Consider the following 20,722-nt stretch of genomic DNA (forward strand, 5'->3'; position numbering starts at 1 on the left):
ATGTGAAAAATGTAACTAATGAAAAAGGCACAGAGCACCTAAGGGAGGGTGGGGTGGCAAGCGGTCTAATTTGGTAAAAGCTCACTCTACATAGAAATGAGTAGTATGAGGCAAGCTTGGAAAAGTAGAGTGGCCCCAGCTTAGAGAGAACTTTGTCTTCCACGATAAGGATTTTACTTGGTAGACCACAACGAAAGGTAGATGACAATAAAAGGTAGACAAATGAAAGGTTTTAAGCAGAGGAGTGGTATGACCAGATCTATTGTTGACCTGATTCCATTCTGAAAGACTGAAAAGGAAGAAAGAGGAGGCAAGATGAAGTAGTAGACTAAGTAGTAAGGAAGGTCTAGGCCAGGCTGAGGGCAGCTGCTAGCACTTATACGGTACTGTACTGTAGGAATTGAAATACTACAGAGGTAAAAGTGATAGGATTTAGCAACTAATTGGATGTTGGAGATGAGAGAAAAGGGAAGAGTCAAAGGTAATCTGGAGGTTGTTTGTTTGTTTGTTTGTATTTAAATGGGAGATTGAATAATATTCTGATGGATAGAAATCTTGAAGTCATGAGAACATTTGAGGAGTTGGAGATAATAACTCTAGCTTTAAACATTTGGATTTTGAGATCCTAGTAAAACATTCACGTAAAAAATACCCTAATAGCTTGTTGGAGATGTAACTCCAGAGTTCAGGACAGACTTCTGAGACCATGATAAATATATGCAAGTCACTTGTGCAAAAGTATGAAGGTCTGACAGTAAAAGAGGATTTCTAAGGGAGGCAGTATAGAGAGAGAAAAGAAGAGAGTTGAGAACAGATCACTGTAGAAAAAAATAGCTTAAGGAAGTGGAAAGAGGAAGAGGAGGCAGCAAAAGAGACAAAGAAGGAAGGGGTGGTTCAGAAAAGTATTGGGAGTGCTGTCTCAAAAGCTGAAGAAAAAAATATTCTGAAGAAATGAAGGAGAGTGTCAATAGCATTAAATGTTAGAGAGAACAAAAAGATTGTTGACTGAGAAGGACCACTGGATTTGGCGATAAGGAGGGTATGCGTGACCAATGAGAGGTCAATTTCTGTGGAGTGATGGAGAAGGAAGCCAACTAAGAGAGAGTGAGTGGTAGGGAAGCTAAGGCATCAGGAAGACTTTCTTTAAAAAATTTGGTAGTCAAGAGGGGAGAGTTGGGGCAGTAGCTAGATAGGGTATAGGTTAAGGGAAGGTTCCTACTGAAAAAAGGGGGAAAAAACCACTTTGAAAAAATCAATATAGACAGTTCTGTACCTATAATCAGATTATTTCCCAAATGTTTGTAACTTGCTTGTTTGGAATGTGGAACTTATTTCCCCAAAGAAGAAGTCGTCTAATCTCTTCCATGGGACAAGTCTTCACATGCTTATTAAAAATAATAATAATAAACCCAATTATTAATCTTTCTGTCTTCTTTTCTTCAAGCCAAATACTGCCATATCTTTCAACTGATTCTTACATGGCACAGACTCCAAGACCTTAATCGTCCATGTTGCCTTTTTCTGGGCGCCCTCTAGTTTACCAATGTCTTTCCTAAAATATATCCCCCAGAATTGAACACAGCACTACGACCAACTGAGCCAAACCCCACAGAACTATTGCCTCCTTTACCCTGGATCCTATACTTCCCTATTGGGCAGCTAAGTAGCACAGTAGATAGAGCACTGGGTCTGGATTCAGGAGGACTCATCTTTCTGAGTTCAAATCCAGCCTCAGACACTTACTAGCTGGGTGATCTCAGGCAAGTCACTTTACCCTGTTTGCTTCAGTTGTCTCATCTGCAACACGAGCTGCAGAAGGAAATAATAAACCATTTCAGTCTCTTTGCCAAGAAAACCCTAAACAGGGTCTTGACGAGCCAGACACAACTCGAACAGCAAGCAGCTCTCTGAATGCAGCTTCAGGTTGTATTAGCTTTCATCGCACTGTTGACCACACTAATTTTGAGCTTGCAGTACACTAGAACCCCGAGATCCAATCTTGCCTCCTCAATCTTGTATTTGTGAAGTTGATTTTTGGAGCCCAAGTATAAGACTTTACACTTATCTCTTTCAAATTTCACTCTTACTCAATACAGTCCATTGTCCTAGACTGTCAAAAATTTTTTTGAATCCTGATTCTGTTAGCCATTGTTTTAACTAACCCTTCCAGATATAATTAATCTCTTTACATTCCATTCTATTCCAACTCTTTATTAGACATTTTTATTCTAAAGACCATTCTCCCTGCCAAAGAAAAGAGCAATACTGTCTTATCTCTCTGATCAGTTAACATCATTCCATCTACCACAAGTTGCTGCCTTATCTCTTCTTTAAGGCTCCTCTTTCCCTCAATAAAGCTTACACACACACACACACACACACACACACACACACACACACACACACACACACACATACACACCCCTTATTCTTAGCTTTCTGTGCTAGTCTTAGCTTATTCTGAACTTTACCACTCCTGAAACTGTTCTTACAGGACCATGTTACTGTTGTTTTCATTCTCCATTACCTGCTTTTCCTTCCATTTTCTGAACATGTCTTTTAAAAAAAAAATCTCTACCATGTTGGTTTTTGCATCCATATCAATATCTTTAAAAACAAACAAACAAACAAAACCTCTCCCTTTTTCTTTTCATTGGAATAGTTTCATTGTGTCTTGTGGAAAGAGAACTGAATTTTGAGTCAGAGCAGGAGTGTGCAGAGACTAGAGCTGATTATTAAATTTTCAGTGTAAACATTTATACCTTGGAAATTAAAAAAAAATGCTACAAATCAGGGCTTGATTTATTTTTTGGTTGATTGACTAGACCTAAGAAAGTGATGGGTATGTTGGTTGTTAAATATTTACCAGCACATCCCTGAAGAGGACACATATTCAAAACCTAATCTCCATGGGCCTCAGTTTCTTCATCTGTAAAATGAGAGGCTCTAACTAGGTGATCTCTAACGCCCCTTTCAGCTCTAAATCATATGCCAAGTCTTGTTGGACCAACTTCATTTCCTTTTTTGGAAGAGTTTACTAGGCTGTTAAATCTATATTTGCATGTACAGCATTTCCAAAAGGCATTTGACAAAATCTCATGATAGCCTTTTGAACAGAAAGATGAAATGCCAGTTGGATTTGGAGCTGGTTGAGTGACTACACACAAAGAATGGGGATTAGCAGATTGAGGTCATTCTGGAGAAATGACTCTCTCCTGAGTTTTGTTCAATATGTTTATCAATGATTTTATCAAATTTGCAGATGACACAAAGCTCGGAGGGATGATAAATATAATGGATGACAGGATGAAAATCCAAAAAGATTTCAACAGACTGGATTGATGTCTTGAATCTAATAAAATGAAATGTAATAGGAAATAATATAAATTCTGCACTTGGGTTCACAGAAAAATGAACTACAAAATTACAGAATGGAGAAGACTTGGCTTGATAAGAGTTATATAAACTCCAATATTTAAACACTGGAAAAATACTCAGGGGACCAAATTACATTATATGAGCTTAATGGAATACTATTGTGTCATTTTTGTTCAGTCATTTTTCAGTTGTGTCTGACTCTTTGGAGATTTCCTTGGCAAAGAAACTGGAGTGGTTTGCATTTCCTTCTCCAGCTCATTTTACAGATGAGTTAACTGAGGCAAACAGGGTTAAGTGATTTTTTCCAGGGTCACATAGCTAGTAAGTGTCTGAAGCCAGATTTGAACTCACAAAGATGAGTCTTCCTGACTCCAGGGTCAGTGCTTTATCCACTGCACCCTCTAGCTGCTGCCATTTTGCATCAGGAATGATGAATATGAGGAATTAATTCAGAGGAACAGGGGAAGATTTGTGTGAATTGATACAGAGCCAAGGAAATGATCAACAGTTTGAGATACGTGTATATACACACACACATATGCATACCTATATATATAAATACACACATGTGCATGTGTGTATATATATATGTGCACAGAAACATGTCTCATGTAGAAATGTTTTACATGACTTCATATGTATAATGGGTATAATATTTCATGTCTTCTCAGTGGGTGGGAGAGGGTTGGCAGGAGAAAATTATTAACTGCAAATAGAAAAATTTAAGTGAAAAAATTTAAAAGAGCATCAATAAAACATTGTAAAATTTAAAAAGAAAGTTTTATATGTACAGAGACCAAAATAATAAAAATTCAGACAACTGAAATTCAGATAAATATAATGGGCAATCATTGGTCCAGAGTCCCAGTGAGAAGATACAATTCTCCTTCTGATAAAGAAGCCGTGGACCATAAGTGCAAAATGTCTTATATGCTTTCAGATTCAACTATTGTTTATTTTGCTTAACCGTTTTTCTTTGTTACTAGTTAGGATTCTGTGTGTTAGAGGGTTTATTGGAAATTAACAGTAGAATAAAAAAGCATATGTCAAGTATTTTAAATACTTAGAGGTTTCAATTGACTGTAAGCTGACTATGAATAATGATAATAACAATAACTTACATTTATATTGTGCTTACTTTGTATATAACGCTAGAAACTATGCTACATACTTTACAATTACTATCTCATTTGACCCTTGAAACAACTCTGAGAGGCAGGTATTACTATTATCCTCATTTTACAGATGAGGAAACAAGGTAAGTGTCTTGCCCAGGGTCCCACAGCTAGTAAATATTGGAGGTTGAATTTGAACTTAGGTGTTCCTGACCCCAGACCCAGTGTTCTATCCACTGTATCACCTAGCTGCCTATGAAAAAAAAATCAGTTTAATATTACTTCCAACACGAATAATAGGATCTTTACAATAATAATGATGATAATCTGATATTTACATGATGCTTTAAGATTTGCAAAGCACTTCATGTTTTGATCCTCACAATAACCTCAAGTGGTAAATAGTATATAGGTATTATGATCAATCCCTATGTATGAGATAGGTGAAGAACTCACAGTCCGGGTATGTACTAATAGGTAACTGTTAGCTGAAGCCTGGAGGCCTCAGTGATGTGATGTTAGATGATGAGGACTGGGCTGCATACCATTGTCCTAAAAAGGAATTGGAATATATGTGGCCGGAGGAACTATACCATTACCTCAGTCACCGCATTCCATTGTCCGAATAAGGAAAGAAAAGTTTATTTAGCCAATCACAATGTATAGAAGGTGGAATTTTCGGGGTTCTTTGTCTAAAATGTATAAAAACTGCACACGCGCTCAGGGGAGCGGCCCTCCTGCTGTGAGCATTTCTGTTGTCCTTTCCGCTTGCAGTGGGACTGCCCGCTTCTCATGAGATTCTAATAAATTTTCTGCACCCTACTTGGAGTGACTCCTGAGTAGTCAATTTGGGTAGGGGTCTTCGCCGTCCCACACACCCATTTTACAGAAGAGGAAACAGATTCAGAAAACAATTATAAAGCAACTAATAGGTGTCAGAGGCAAGATTCAACCATCAAAGACTATATCACTTCCAAATATAAGCCCAGCATTCTTTCCACTCTACCACGCTGTCTCTATATAATAAAATAAAAAAGCACAATGTCCAAAATGAGAGAGAAGAGAGTACACTGTACTCTGTGCTAAGTAGACCACATCTGGGAAAATGTATTCTATTCTAGGTATCATCATTATCATCACAGCTAACTTTTCCATAGCACTTTAAGGTTTGCAAACACTGTAATAATAATAATAACACTAATTATACTGTAATAATAATAAATTATAATAAATCAAATCTCTCTTATCTCTGAGAAAAAGAAGATTCATATGCCCCGGGCCATATTTATTTATTTTTGTCCTCTATATCTCTGAATTCCTCAAATTTATTATTACTGATAACACAATAATATTTTATTAAGAGATTCAACTCTCTTCACCATCCTGATTCTATTCCAGTTTGTTAAAATTCCTTTTACAATTGTCCTGAGGTGGCAAAACACTTTACATATGTTGTCTCATTTGAACCTCAAGACCACCCTGGGAGTGAGATGTTATCATCATCCGCATCTTACACATGAGGAAACTGAGTCTGGGAGAGGTTAACTCTGCTAGAAAGTGCCTGAGAGAGGATTGGAACTCAGGTTTTCCTGACCTTAAGTCCAGCACTCCATTTGCTGTTCTACCTCACCTGGCCACCTCAGGACAATTTTAAGAAGGATGTTGACAAACTGGAATAGTGTCAGGATGGTGAAGAGATTTGAATCTCTTAATGGCATATTATTGTGCCATTACCAACGATTAATATAAGGAATTCAGAGAAATAGGGGACAAGAAAAAATTTAAATATGACCGTGGCATATTTTCTTCGATACAAGGGATTTAATTTATTGTTATTGTCATTAGACATTATTGTTATTACAATGCTATTAGATATAGCCCTCCTATTAATTAATTCTGTATATTAATAACTGAGAAAATAACAGGTATAAATTGTAGGGACTAAATGATCAGGAATTTCTACAGTTTTGCATGTTCTTTAACCTACCTTCAAGATTACACTGTTTTCTATGCCCTGCACAGCCTTCTATATCCTGAGAAGGCCCATTCTACTTTTAAATAGTTTTAATTGTTTAATGGTTGTTTTTTTCTCACACTGAGCCTAAACTAGCTCCTTTTCAATTCCCATTGTTCCCAGTTTCGCCCCTAGGGCCATGCAGAACTAATTAAACCCCTCTTATATCTGAGAAACACTTCATATCTTTGAAGACAGCTATCATGTCCCCTTACTCCCCAAAAGCCTACTTTTCCATGGGTTTTCATCCCCAGAGTCCTTCAGGTGATTTTCATATGGCATGATTTCAAGACCTTTCACCACTTAAGTCCCCCTCCAACTTATCAATGTCCAAATGCAGGTACAACTAGCTTGTGAGGGAAGAGAGTAAAAAAAGAATAGCAAATGAGGTGAAAAGTAAAGGGAAGAAGGATATTTTAGTAGACATTCTTACTTTATTATTTGCTTTTGGAGAAACTGTAAATATCACAAAATAAAGAAGGTTGGTTCAATCAAAATATTATTAGAATATTAAAGTTTAAGTATGAATTTATTACCATTGAGCTGGAGGTGAAGCATAGCCATCTTTCTGTTTATAATATCTATCAACTCCTCTGTTGATTCCAGAAACATACTGATACCTTGGGTCACAAGCTTTCTTCTGTAAGACGTCCAGCTGAGCATAAAAATGACCATAAAATCTGCAATCTGGAGCAACTTCTGGTCTTCCTACCATCTTTTTCTGAGGACTTTGATGCTAAAAATAACATATAGTAAAAAAATTATAATAATGAGTTGATATCTAATGTGCCAAAAAAAGTTGAAAAGTATTTTAAAAAATATATCTGTGTCTTTTTCTAAGAAATTATCTTAGGGGCAGCTAGGTGGCGCAGTGGATAGAGCACTAGCCCTGAAGTCAGGAGGACCTGAGTTCAAATCTGGCCTCAGACCAAACACTTGATACTTACTAGCTGTGTGACCCTGGGCAAGCCACTTAACCCCAATTGCCTAAAAGCCATAAAAAAAAATTATCTTAGAATTATTGAATCTATTAATTAATTTTTAATAAACAAATATCAGTCCTCTCTCCATTTCTTCTTCCTCCTCCATCCACCCAGAAAAAAAAGAAAAGCAAAATTCATGCAACAAATTCACAGTCAAGCAAAATATATTCCCACATCAATCATGTCTAAAAATGAATGTCCCATTCTACACATCTAGTTCAACACCTATCTATTAGGAGATGGGCAGTCCATCAGTGTTCTGGAATCATGGTTGAGCATTGTGTTGATCAGATTTCTTAAGTCTTTCAAAATTATTAGTCTTTACAGTGTTGTTGTTATAATATAAATACAATATAAATTATTCTCCTGGTTCTGCTCACTTCTTTCTGCACTAGTTCAAAGTGATGTTCATGGATGCCCACTCCTTCCATCCCTTCCTCATTTTATAGATTTCTACTTGCTCTCCAGATTATGTGAGATAAGTTTACTCCCACCATTCCAATGCTTTACTTTCCTATTGTATCCTTCCCTTTTCCCCTTCCCTTTCCTTTCGCCTTTTAAGATCATAAAAAAAATCCAAAAATCTCAGGCTCTCCATCTTATTTGATTTCTTCTATGACTCTTGTTGACACTTTAATTCCTAAGAAATGCTTTTACCACCTCATTAGAATGCAAAAACTTCATCCTTATAAAACCTTTTCTGTTTGCTTGCTGTATTTACCTTTTTATGTTTCTCTTTACTCCCATCTATGTCATTCAAATTTCTACTTAGCTTTGGTCTTTTCATAGAAATATTTGAAAGTTTTATTTCAATAAACTCTATCCCCCCCATAATTATATTGTTTTTCTGGGTAAATTATTCTTGCTTGTAAGACGTAAAGGCAAAAGTCATCTTTGGCCTTTGGTAATCTCGTATTCCATGCTCTCTGCTCCTATATATTAGTAGCTGTTAAATCTTGTGTGATCCTGACTGTGGCTCCTTGGTACTTAAGCTCTTTCTTCCTGGCTGCTTCCAGTATTTTTTTTAACCTGGAGGTTCTGGTTTTATGCTATGAAATTATCAGTAGTTTTCATTTTGGAATTTCAGGAGGTTACCAGTAGAGTCTTTCTATATCCACTTTGTCCTCTAACCTTTATCTCCTCATGCTTGGACTAGTGTCATAGCCTGCTGGTTGGTGTGCCTGCCTCTCGCCACTCCACTCTATGCTCCCTTCAATGATTTTCCTAAAATGCAGGTCTGGCCAGATTAGCTCTTTACTCAGTAACTTTCATTGCTTCCTCTCACCTCCCAGACCAATAAAATCCTCTGCTTGGTACCCACAGAACTTCATTATCCAACCTTCCCCCCCACCTTTCCAACCTTCTTGTACAACTTCCCTTTATCCCATTCTTACATCCAGGGATGCTGACCTTCTTGATGTTCCTCCAACAAGAAACTCCAAGTATTTTCACTGACTGTCCCCCATGCCTTCATTTCCTACCTTCCTCATCTTCTTCTTGTCCTAGCTAAAGTCCCATCTCCTACAGGAAGCCTTTCTTAATCCTCCTTAATTTTAGTGCCTTCTCTCTATTGATTAGTTCTCATTTATCCTGTATACAATTTATTGGTACACAGTTTTTGCATGTTGTGTCCCCCATTAGACCGTGAATATCTTGAGAAAAGGAACTCTCTTTTGCCTTTATTTGTATCGTCAGCACTTAGCACAGTGCCTAGCACATAGTAGAAGGTTAATAAATGCTAATTGACTGATGGTTTTTCCCGTGGTTTCTTGAAATATATCTATTTTCTTTTTTTAATCATGACTTTCAGGTAGTCTAATAATTATTAAATTTCTCTTCCAAGGTCAGTTGTTTTTGATATGAGGTAACTTACTTCTCTATTTTTTTGCTTGTTTTAATACTTCTTGTATAATTACTTCTTGTAATCTCATGGTGTCATTAACTTTTACTTAGTTCATTCTAATTTTCAGAGTGGATGATACTTGGTTTTGTACCTCTTGTGTGAAGCTGTTAATTCCCTTTCCAAATCTCTCTTCCATAGCTCTTCTTTTCCCAATTTGTTCCTCAATTTCCTCTATTTACTCCCATTTCATTTATATTACCATTTTAATTAATTTTTTAAACATTAACAACATTTCTGCTTAAAACTGTAATGGATCTTGCAGACAAGCTGTGTATTATTTGGAGGTTATGCCTGTAGGTGTTTTGGAATTATTCTCTTCTCTTGAATTTATATCTTGGGCATCTCTGTCTAATGCCCTCCTTCCCAAATTTCTATTTACTGTGCTAGACTTCAGATCAGGAAGACCAAAGCTCAAATGCTGCTTCAGATCACTAGCTGTGTGACACTCAGCAAGTCATTTGACGTTTCTTATCCTCAGTTTCCTTAACTATAAAATGAGGATAATATTTAAATCACTTTCCTCATAGGGTTGTTGTAAAGATTCAATGAGATTACATATGTAAATTGTTTTTCAAAGCTTAAAGTGCTGTATAAATACCACCTGATATTGTTACTATTATTATTATTCTTTTAATATTTATTCAACTTATGTGTCATCTCTCCTGCTAGAATGTGTACTCCTTGTGAGTACTCACAATCTTGTAAGTAGGGATTGTTTCATTCTTTGTGTTTGTAACCCATCACCTAGTACACTGCCTGGCATAGAAAAGGCATTTAATAAATATTTATTTATTGCAAGGGGGGAGAGGAAATGCTCCTTATAATAATAGGGAAGTTCAAAAGAGAAGAAGATTTGGAGGAAAGATAATGAGTTCAGTTTTGGACATATTAAGTAAAATATCGCATGGCTATTAAGTATCGGAGCCAAGATTTCAACCTAGATTTTTCCAACTTTATTCAAGCTGTCCCTAACAAAAAGCTACCAATGAGTTACCAATGGACATTGGTTCAAAAATACCTTTCAGGAATAGTTCCTCTATTTAAACTCCAGGTTTTTTTTGTTTTTGTAGGACAAAATGCCCTCTCCTCTGGCTACCCTGGTGTCCCTTCTTCTGATTGGTTGTTCCTTCTAAAAGCTCCATTTTAAGAAAAATGCCCCAGCAAGCCATATCTTCATCCCCTCCAGGCTCCATTCCTGACACTCCAGATTTTCTCGATCATTCCCCCCTTATTCACTCTGCAAGTTCACTCTATCCCTGGACTTCTCACCCTAGAAATACTCTCTACTACCTGGGGCTCCTTCCTCTGATTGGCTGGCTCCCCCAGAACCAACATTTTAAGGAAAATGCCCAGGCCAGCCATGTCTTCATTGTCTCTGGGTTCCACTTCTGATTCTCTAGACTTTCTCTTCCATGCCCCTGACTGGGTTTTCAGTTCCCTTTTATGTGTTCTCTTCCCCCATTAGAATGTAAGCTCCTTGAGGGGCTGCCTTTCTGCTTGTATATGTATTCCCAGCACTTATCAGTGTTTGATACATAGTAAGAACTTAATAACCGAATTTAACTTGACTTGACTTAATCTTTTATAATCTGAATCCAGTCCACCATGCTAGTCTTATCATGCATTTCACCCTTTCATGCTCAGGGAAACTAGCCTTCTTACTGTTCCTCATATCCAACATTCTATTTACCACCTCCACGTACTCCCATCTCACTTCTGCCTCTTGGAATCCCTTATTTCCTTCAAAACTGTACTCAAGGACCATTTTCCTACATAAATTGTTTGCTGATTCTGTCAGCTACTGATGATCCCTTCCTCCAAAAATTTATTATACACACACACTTTTCTGTATATATACATGTACAGATATATGTATGCATATATGTAGATATACACATGTGCATCTATGTATTGTGTATATATGTACAAAGATAGGTCTCTGTATATATATGTTATATATATACATGTCTATGTATATATGTGTATATGTATGCATATGTATCCTTTCTGTGTGTGTGTGTGTGTGTATGCATGTGTGTGTATCTATATATTTTTATATTTTCCAATAGCATGTAAACTCTGTGGAGGTAGGTGCTGTTTCATTTTTTGTCTTTTTATCACTATTGCCTAGCACAGTTCCTGGCACACATTGGACACTTAATAAAGTTTGTAGATTGACTGAAAATAAAGAAAATACCTTAGGATAAAGACAATGGGGAAACTCACCAGTGTTGGCTTCTGAGCTCTAGGAGGTATCCATTCTTTTCTAAGTAGCAACTCCCGTCTCTTGGGGGGCATCAGGATCTTACATTTTGGTGGATGATTACCCTGGAATCGCCTTTTCTGCATTATTGGACCTTATTTATGTTGTTTTTTTTTAAGAAAAAAGAGGCAATCAGGATGCATATACATTTTAACTAATCATATTAATAACATAATTATTATATTTTATAATTTTATGTTCATATAAATAAAGAGTAATTACAACCTGTATTCCATAGCACTACAAATTTATTCAAGCTACTGTAAGCGCTATGCTACATATATAAGCAAAAGACAGCCCCTCAGGATGCTTACATTCTAATGGGGAAAGAGAGCACAGAAAGGGGAGTTGAAAACCTAGGTGGAAACATGGTAGAAAAAGCCTAGAAAGTAAGGACCAGACCCTAGAGAGGATGAAGACATGACTGTCCTGTGCACTTTCTTTTCATGGTCTGCTACTTAAGTTGGTTCCAGAGAGAACATATAAATCCCTCAGTAAAGTAGCTGACCTGAAATTCTGGCCCTCTCAGATAATACAAAGAGAGAATATACAAATTCTTTTAAGACCATCCTTCTCCCCAAGAAAAAGCATTAATGAATGAAATCATTTTGAGGCAAGACATGGAGTATAATCAGCAGCACACAAAGGCAGAAGCCAGAAGTAATTGTCAACTTTACTTTGGCTTAAGGCTTTCTAGTAGCTACTGGTTTTCATTAGGGCTCTGACAGGAATCTATGATTTTCAGGCTTTTGAGACATGGAAATGCTAAGAAAGTTAGACTCATAAAAATACTGCCTTTCTCCTTGTCAAGGCCAACCTCTTTACCTGCATAGGTAACCTCATTCCATCCTGTTTCCTCCAGCAGATCGCCCCATCTGTAATCCCCACCATCTCACTTATTTTCAATCTCTCTTTGTCAAATGACTGCTTCTCTACTGCCTACAAACATGCCCATGTCTCCTCCATTCTCAAAGAAACCCAGAACAAAACAAAAACACTCATTTAATCTATCCCTTCCCAACTAATTACTGTCTTGTGTCTCCCCTGCCTCTTGTGGCTGACTCCTTGAGAAGGCCAACTTCAGCAGGTTCCTCCACTTCCTCTCCTCCCACTCTCTTCTCATCTCTCTATAATCTGGATTCTGACCACATCGTTAAACCAAAATAATAAATAAATAATGAATAGATAAATAAATAAAATAGAATAAACAAATAAATAAAACCAAAAACCATCTCCAAAGTTACCAGTGAGCTCTTGAATTGTCAAATCTAATGTCCTTTTCTCCACCCTCATCCTTCTTGACCTCTAAGCAGCCTTTGACACTGTTGATCATCCTCTTCTTGACACTCTCTTCTCTCTAGGTTTTCAGGACACTGCTCTCTCCTGGTTGTCCCACCTATCTGACTGTTCATTCTTAGTCTCCTTTGCTGGATCTTCATCTAGTTCATATCTGCCAATTGCAGGTGTCCTACAGGGCTCTGTCCTGGGCTCTTTTCTCTTTTCCCTCTATGCTATTTCACTTGGTGATATCTATAGCTCCCATGGATTCAATTATTATCTCTCTGCAGATGCTTCTCAGATGTGCTTTGCTTATCTAGCACTAACCTCTCTCCTTTCTGTCTCACATTTTCTATTGTCTATTAGATATCTCAAGATCAATGTCATCTGTAAACATCTTAAACTCAACATTATCTGAAACTTCACTCAAAATCTATTCCCCTTAACACTATCCCCTTCCAAACTTCCCTATTACTGTTGAGGACATCACTATCCTCCCAGGCCCACAGGCTCACAATCTAGATGTCTTCTTTGACTTCTCACCCTCTCTCACCCTCCTACATCCACTCTGTTGGCAAGGCTTATTGATTTTACCTTTATAACATCTCTCAAATATACCCCTTCTCTCTCTGATACTGCCAACATCCTGGTACAGGCCCTTATCTTCTCATATCTGGACTGTTGCCATAGCCTACTGGTTGCTTTGTCTGCCACAAGTCTCTCCCCACTCCAATCCATCCTCCACTCAGCTTCTAAAGAGATTTTCCAAAAGTCAAAGCTTGGCCATGTCATCACTACTCCTACTCAGTAAACTCCAGTGGCTTCCTGTCACCTCCAAGATCAAATATAAAATCCTCCGCTTTGCATTCAAGCCCTTCGTGATCTAGACTCCCCACCACCACCCCCTTTCTGTTTTTCTTTCATTTTACATCCTTCTCCTCCCCAGCTCCCACAGGTACTCTTCAATCCAATGACACTGGCCTCCTTGCTGCTCCTCAAACAAGACACTCCATCTCTCAGCGCCAAAGTCAGGAAGACTCAACTCCTTGCATTCAAATCTGGCCTCAGACACTTACTAATTGTGTGACCCTGGTCAAGTCACTTAACTCTGCCTCAGTTTCCTCATCTATAAAATGAACTGAAGAAGGAAATGGCAAACCACTCCAGTATCTTTGCCAAGAAAACCCCAAATAGGGGCTGGACACAACCTAACAACAACAAAACCAACTGACTGGTTAGAACAGTATCGTCTGAGTGCCATGAGTGGGATAGTATGAAAGGAGAAGCAGAGATTGAGGCAGTGATTGTAGAAAGGGTGAATCCATTTCACCCAACTCCTAATAGCTTACAATTCAGATTTAGAGTCAATAGTTGTGGATGAATAGAGCTGTGGCTCAGAAGGAGAAGAGCAGGAAGTGTAACAGGAGAGCAGGTAAGAATCCTCAATGCTAGGGGCATTACCAAAGAACAAAGAGGGAGTGAGATGAACAGGTGAGTGGAATGGCTGAAAGCCTTCAGCATCATCAAAGGACCTGAGAAGAGGGTGAGGTGCTTGGAGGGCTGCCTTCTAGCATCTTGTAGCTTTTATTGTGGATTTCTCTCTCCATAAAAATCATGGTGGGCATGGGTGAGCACACAGGGCATGCCCTAATAAAAGCTGGCCTTGAGACTTGCTTGCTAATACCACCCCCATAGCTATAACAGCATGGAATGGGCAGTGATGAGAACTGTCAGATTGCAGTTCCTCTCTAAACTGTGCACAGACAAGCTTGCCTCCAAGTTTCTGCAAAACAGAGATGATAATAATGCCTTTCTCACAGGTTTGTTTTGAGGTAAGCAACCAACAAGTCTTAAAATATTACATAAATATGAGTTATTGTTATTAATGTTTGCTCAATTAACATTGCTAATAACAATAATTCAGGAAGAACTATTATTTTTAAACCTAGGAATTTATCTTTATTTACATATATCCAAGCTGTCTTTGGTCCCTTGCTCCCTCTAACCCCTAATATAAAAAAAAATTGGTGCTTTTATCTCTTTTTTTAATATAAATTTATTTTTAGTTTTCAACATTTCCTTCCACAAGTTTTTGAGTCCCAAATTTTCACCCCATCTCCCCCTCCCCCCACCCCAAGATGTCATGCATTCTGAATATACCTTCCCCTACTCTGTCCTCTCTTCTCTCTCTCTCCCCTTCTCCTATCCCCTTCCCCTTTTATTTTGCTGTAGGGCAGGATAGACTTCTGTACCCCATTTCCTATATTTATTTCCCAGTAGCATGTGAAAACATTTTTTAAACATGTTTTAAAACTTTAGGTTTCAAATTTTCTCTCTTCCTCCCTCCCCACCCACCCTCATTGAAAAGGCAAGCAACTCAATATAAGTTGTACATGTGCAGTTATGCAAAACACGTCCATAGTAGACATGTTGTGAAAAACTAACTCTATTTCCCTTAATCCTATCCTGCCCCCCCCATTTATTCTATTCTTTCTTTTGACCCTGTCTCTCCTCTGAAGTATTTACTTCTGATTAACCCCTTTCCCAATCTGCCCTCCTCTCTATCATCCCCCTGCTCTCTTGTCCCTTTCCCCCTATTTTCCTGTAGGGTAAGACAGATTTCCATACCCAATTGAATGTGTATGTTATTCCCTCCTTAAGCCAAATCCTATGAGAATAAGATTCACTCATTCCCTCTCACCTTCCCCTGTTTCCCCTTCCACTGTAAGAGACTTTTCTGGGTTTTTTTGTGAGATAATTTACCCCATTCTACCTCTCCCTTTCTTCTTCTCCGAGTATCATCCTCTCTCATCCCTTAATTTTATTCTCCAGATATGACCCCTTAATCTTCAGCTCACCCTGTGCCCTCTATCTACATATACATACATATAATTTTTTTCCTCCAACTACCCTGATACTGACAAAGGTCTCATGAGTTATAAATATCATCTTTCCATGCAGGAATGTAAACAGTTCAATCTTAATAAGTCTCTTATGATTTCTCTTTCCTGTTTACCTCTTCATGTTCCACTTAAGTCCTGTATTTGAAAGTCAATTTTCTATTCAGCTCTGGTCTTTTCATCAAGAATGCTTGAAAGTCCTCTATTTCACTGAATGACCATTTTTTCCCCTGAAGGATTATACTCAGTTTTGCTGGGTAGGTGATTCTTGGTTGTAATCCTATCTCCTTTGCCCTCCAGAATATTATATTCCATGCCCTGGGTCCTTTAATGTAGAAGCTGCTAAATCTTGTGTTATCCTGATTGTGTTCCCACACTTGAACTGTTTCCTTCTGGCAGCTTGTAATATTTTCTCCTTGACCTGGGAACTCTGGAATTTGGCTACAATATTCCTAGGAGTTTTCCTTTGGGGATCTCTTTCAGGAGGAGATCTGTGGATTCTTTCAATTTCTATTTTGCCCTCTGGTTCTATATCAGGGCAGTTTTCCTTGATAATTTCTTGAAAGATGATGTCTAGGCTCTTCTTTTGATCATGGCTTTCAGATAGTCCAATAATTTTTAAATTCTCTCTCCTGGATCTATTTTCCAGGTCAGTTGTTTTTCCAATGAGATATTTCACATTGTTTTCTAATTTTTCATTCTTTTGGATTTGTTCTACTGTGTCATGATTTCTCATAAAGTCACTATCTTCCAATTGCTCTATTCTAATTTTTAAGGAAGTATTTTCTTCAGTAAGCTTTTGGACTTCCTTTTCCATCTGGCCAATTTTTCTTTTTAGGGCATTTTTCTCCTCATTGGCTTTTTGGACCTCTTTTGCCATTTGGGTTAGGCTATTTTTTAAGGTGTTATTTTCTTCAGTATTTTTTTGGGTCTCCTTTAGCATCACTCTCAGTTTTTCCTCTACTTCTCTAACTTGCTTCTCAAAATCGTTTTTGAGCTCTTCCATGGCCTGGGACCAATTCATATTTTTCTTGGAGGCTTTGGATGTAGGGGCTTTGACTTTGTTGTCTTCTTCTGGTTGTATATTTTGGTCTTCTTTTTCACCAAAGTAAGATAATATAGTCTGACTCTTTTTACGCTGCTTGCTCATGATCCCGGCCAATTACTTGAGTTTTAAACTCTTTATTAAGGTACGAATCTGCTTCCAATGTGGAGAATGTACTGTCCCAAGCTTCGGGGTTTGTACAGCTGTTTTCAGAGATACTTGTAGGGACCTGTAAATTTTCAGTTCTTCCAAGGTGGTATGATAAGGGGCAAGGTGTTTACTCCTTTCCTGGCCTGCGACTACAAGTACTCCTTTCTGTCCTGTAACTGTGAGGAGGGGCTTCTCTCCACAATCACTATAAGCTCCACCAAGCCAGTGCTCCTCCTCACCCCAGCATTGCTGCCCAGAACTGTGGCCCAGATCCAAAAACGGGCAAAGCAAGAGATTCCTGCCTCAGCACTGGCAAAGAGATCCCTGCAATCCCTCTCTGATTAGCCACTGGATTCCCCCTCAGTCCGTGGGCCAGAAGCTCGGGAAGCAGCTGCCCCGCCACAGGGCTACGCTCTTGGGGAATGGAGCTGAAACCCCTCCTTCCTTTCTCAGGCACCGACAGAAACAGACTTTTCCCACTGACCTTCTAATTTGTCTTTGGCATTGGTGGATTGAGGAGTCTGGAAACCTCTACAGCTGCCCGAGATTCAGTCCTCTGAGGCCTGCTCCAAGTTTGCTGCACCCTGCGCACCCACACTGCAGCCTGTGCACCCGCCTGCTGCGTCCCAGCCCGGCACGATACACCTTTCTGATCAATCATCCAGGTTGTCTTGGGCTGGAAATTTGTTTCACTCTGTCTTTTTGTGGGTTCTGCTGCTTCAGAATTTGTTTAGAGCCATTTTTTATGAGTATTTGGAGGGGTTTGGAGGACAGCTCAAGCAAGTCACTGCTTCCACTCCACCATCTTGGCTCTGCCTTCGCACTTTTATCTCTAACTCCTCTACTTGCCCACCCCTAAATGTTCCCATTCAAACCAGTCAGACTAGGCAGTCTGCCTTCAGGATATTCTGAACTAGATTTCCTAATGCTAACTCAAATTAAGTCTAGCAAAGAAAGACAGAGATAATGATTTTCCTCATGATTTTCCTTCTGCTGACTTCAGTGTCAGCCTTGATTCAAATCTCTCTCCTCTGCCATATCCAGTTTTCTACTCATTACTGCCTCTCAACTCTATACTTTCAGGCTAAAGAGACATCCCACTACTTTCTCTTTCACGATATCTCCAGCATTTACTCTCCTTTCTAATTGAATAGCCAAAGGTCTTAATTATCACCTGCTTGACCCAAAGAAAATTCCTTCTTCTTGAGTCCTCTCTCACAGTCAATCAGTCCTTCATGGCCCTGCTAAAGCTGTCTTCTCAGCTGATTATTTCAACGAACATGCATTATACCCCTTCTAGGTGCAAAGTACTATGAGCAGTTTATTTAAAAATGATAAGGCCCCCTTTTGGGGAGCACATTGTAATTGTCTTCCCACAGTGACTCTTTATCCTGCTACAAATGAGGTCCAAAATTTTCTATCTCAGCTGCAAAGTCCTTAACCCATTGTTCCAGAGGCTTGCCCAAGAGAGTGATATTCCTTTCCTTAACTTTGATGCCTTCCAACTTATCTTTTGCGCTCACTCCAGATAAAGTCACTCAATGTTTCTCTATTCTAACATCCTACCCCTGTCTCTGTAGTTTCTCTTACATTCATACCTTCCTCTTAGTCTTCACACACACACACACACACACACACACACACACACAGAGAATGGTTGCTGTCTTCTCCCTAACCCTCTAGACCTTGACAAAATATACAACTCTTTAGACCATCTCTTGCCTCACTATTCCACAAAAGTCCTTTTCTTTTGCCTGCATATAGCATTGTACTCTTAAAAATATTGATATTGAATATTTTTTCAGTGTCTTTTCCACACAGGAATCTCAAAATATTAATAGCATGTGATAGGATAAAAGACCTAGATTTGGAGTCATGAATCAATAATATGTCAGAAAAGACCTGGAATCAATCAATCAATCAATCAGCATTAATTAAGTACTTACTGTGCATTATTCTGTGTGTGGGGACACAAATAAAACAGTACCTCCCTCTAAGGAGCCTCTAGTCTATGGGGGGAACAACTTACATACATTTAATTAAATATAAAATACACACGAAGTAAAAGTAGTCAGTGAGGGAGGGTCCTAGTGGCTGAGGAGATGAGGATCGGTCTCCTCTAGGAGGTGGGAGCTTTGAATTGGGGGAGGGGTTCTAAGAGGTGGAAGTAAGGAGGGAGCACATTCTAGGCACAGAGGGCAGGTAGCTTGTGTGAAGGTTGAGGCAAAAGATGTAAGGTCATGTGTGGCATCACTTTGGTCCCTAGAGTGGGAAGCCTGTGCATCTTTACCACCACCCAACGGAACACGGACACAGACACCAACACAGACACAGAAACACACATACACACACACACACACACACACATGCCCACTCCTCAAGAAGGGCTAGTCCTAGGCCTCTTGGGCCTCAACTTCAGGAAGTATCACACTTGCATGAGTTCCTGGGCCCCCAAGTTCCCACAGCCCCAGCTATGGAAAGCCAGTGACTAAAACTCTCAGTGAGGGGAAGAACCACATCCCTGAGTGGCAGGAGTGGCTGAATCCCAGCCTTCTGGAGGAGAGGGGAGAAGTTCCTGAACTGTGAATTGAGAACAACCCTGGAGCAGAAGGAGCAGCAAGGGACTGAGCCACAATGCAGAGCAGCAGAACCAACTTCGCCTTCCATGATTACCACCAGTTATCTGGATAGCGCAGGTTTAGTGGAAAGGGGTTTCCCTCTTTATCCATCCCAAGTTTACTTCCCAGAGAGTCCAGACCTTTAAAATGGCCCATAGAAGACTAGAGGCCTCAGTGTTTCCCTAGGCAGAAAGTAAGACTGACCAGAGAGAAAGAGAATGTCTTCACTGTTACAGATATCTCTGAGTTATGTCACTTTGCATTTTTCTAAGAGATTAAATTAAGGCTGTCTTCTACTTGATATTGTTATCCGAGTGCTTGCATAGGAAGTCCATGCCCTTTACCCACATGAACAGACCTAGTTATATTCCAAGTATCCCAAAGGAAACTCTGGGTGTGGGTAAAATGAGTCAATGAGAAAATAATATATAATAGCATAAATTGCCTAATGACAAGTATACTATAAAACTCCCCTATGTTTCCTATGTGGAGCTAAAACTAAGAGAATGAGAAAATCATCAAAAATATGTGACAGACAATATTGTACAGTGGAAAAAGTATTGGCATGGGAGTCAGAAGACCTAGATTCAAATCCTGACTCTGCTACTTACCAGCATATGACCTTGGACAAGTCATTTAACTTCTCTGGGCCTCAGTTTCCTCATGTTCAAAATGAAAGAATTGAACTAGGTGACCTCAAAGTCCCCTTCAGGTTCTAAAGCTACAATCCTTTATGAGAGATTCTCTGACACAAAGATTACAATTGTACGGCCCTGACCCACAAGTCACTCAAAACTCTCCGAGACTCAATTTCTTCATTGGTCAATGGGTGTAATAATTCTCGTACTACCTAGTATCTCAAAGCGTCACATCAATAAGCATTTATTAATCACCTACTATGTGCCAGGAACAGTGCTAAGTGCTGAGGATACAAAGAAAGGAAAAAAAAACACCCAGTTCCTGCTCTGAAACATCTCACAGTCTGTTAGGGGAGATAACACACGGACAACTACATGTAAACAAGATACATACAGAATACATTGGAGGTGGACTCTAAGGGAAGGCCCTAAGATTA

The 20,722-nt window shown here is 39.0% G+C and overlaps 1 protein-coding gene across 2 annotated transcripts in view; it reads right to left on the reverse strand.

The window, feature by feature from the left end:
- NEK5 (NIMA related kinase 5) overlaps positions 1-20,722 on the reverse strand; it is a 114,190-nt gene that overhangs the window by 53,669 nt on the left and 39,799 nt on the right. For both annotated transcript variants that reach the window (XM_020970021.2, XM_020970019.2), the window contains exons 10-11: positions 11,620-11,750; positions 7,128-7,243 (exon numbers count right to left, since the gene is read on the reverse strand). In XM_020970021.2, the coding sequence (XP_020825680.1) occupies positions 7,128-7,243; positions 11,620-11,750 (247 nt within the window). The remainder of the gene's footprint in view (positions 1-7,127; positions 7,244-11,619; positions 11,751-20,722) is intronic.

Source organism: Phascolarctos cinereus, unplaced genomic scaffold, assembly GCF_003287225.1.
Source record: "Phascolarctos cinereus isolate Bilbo 61053 unplaced genomic scaffold, phaCin_HiC Scaffold_726;HRSCAF=1367, whole genome shotgun sequence".
Classification (NCBI taxonomy): domain Eukaryota; kingdom Metazoa; phylum Chordata; class Mammalia; order Diprotodontia; family Phascolarctidae; genus Phascolarctos; species Phascolarctos cinereus.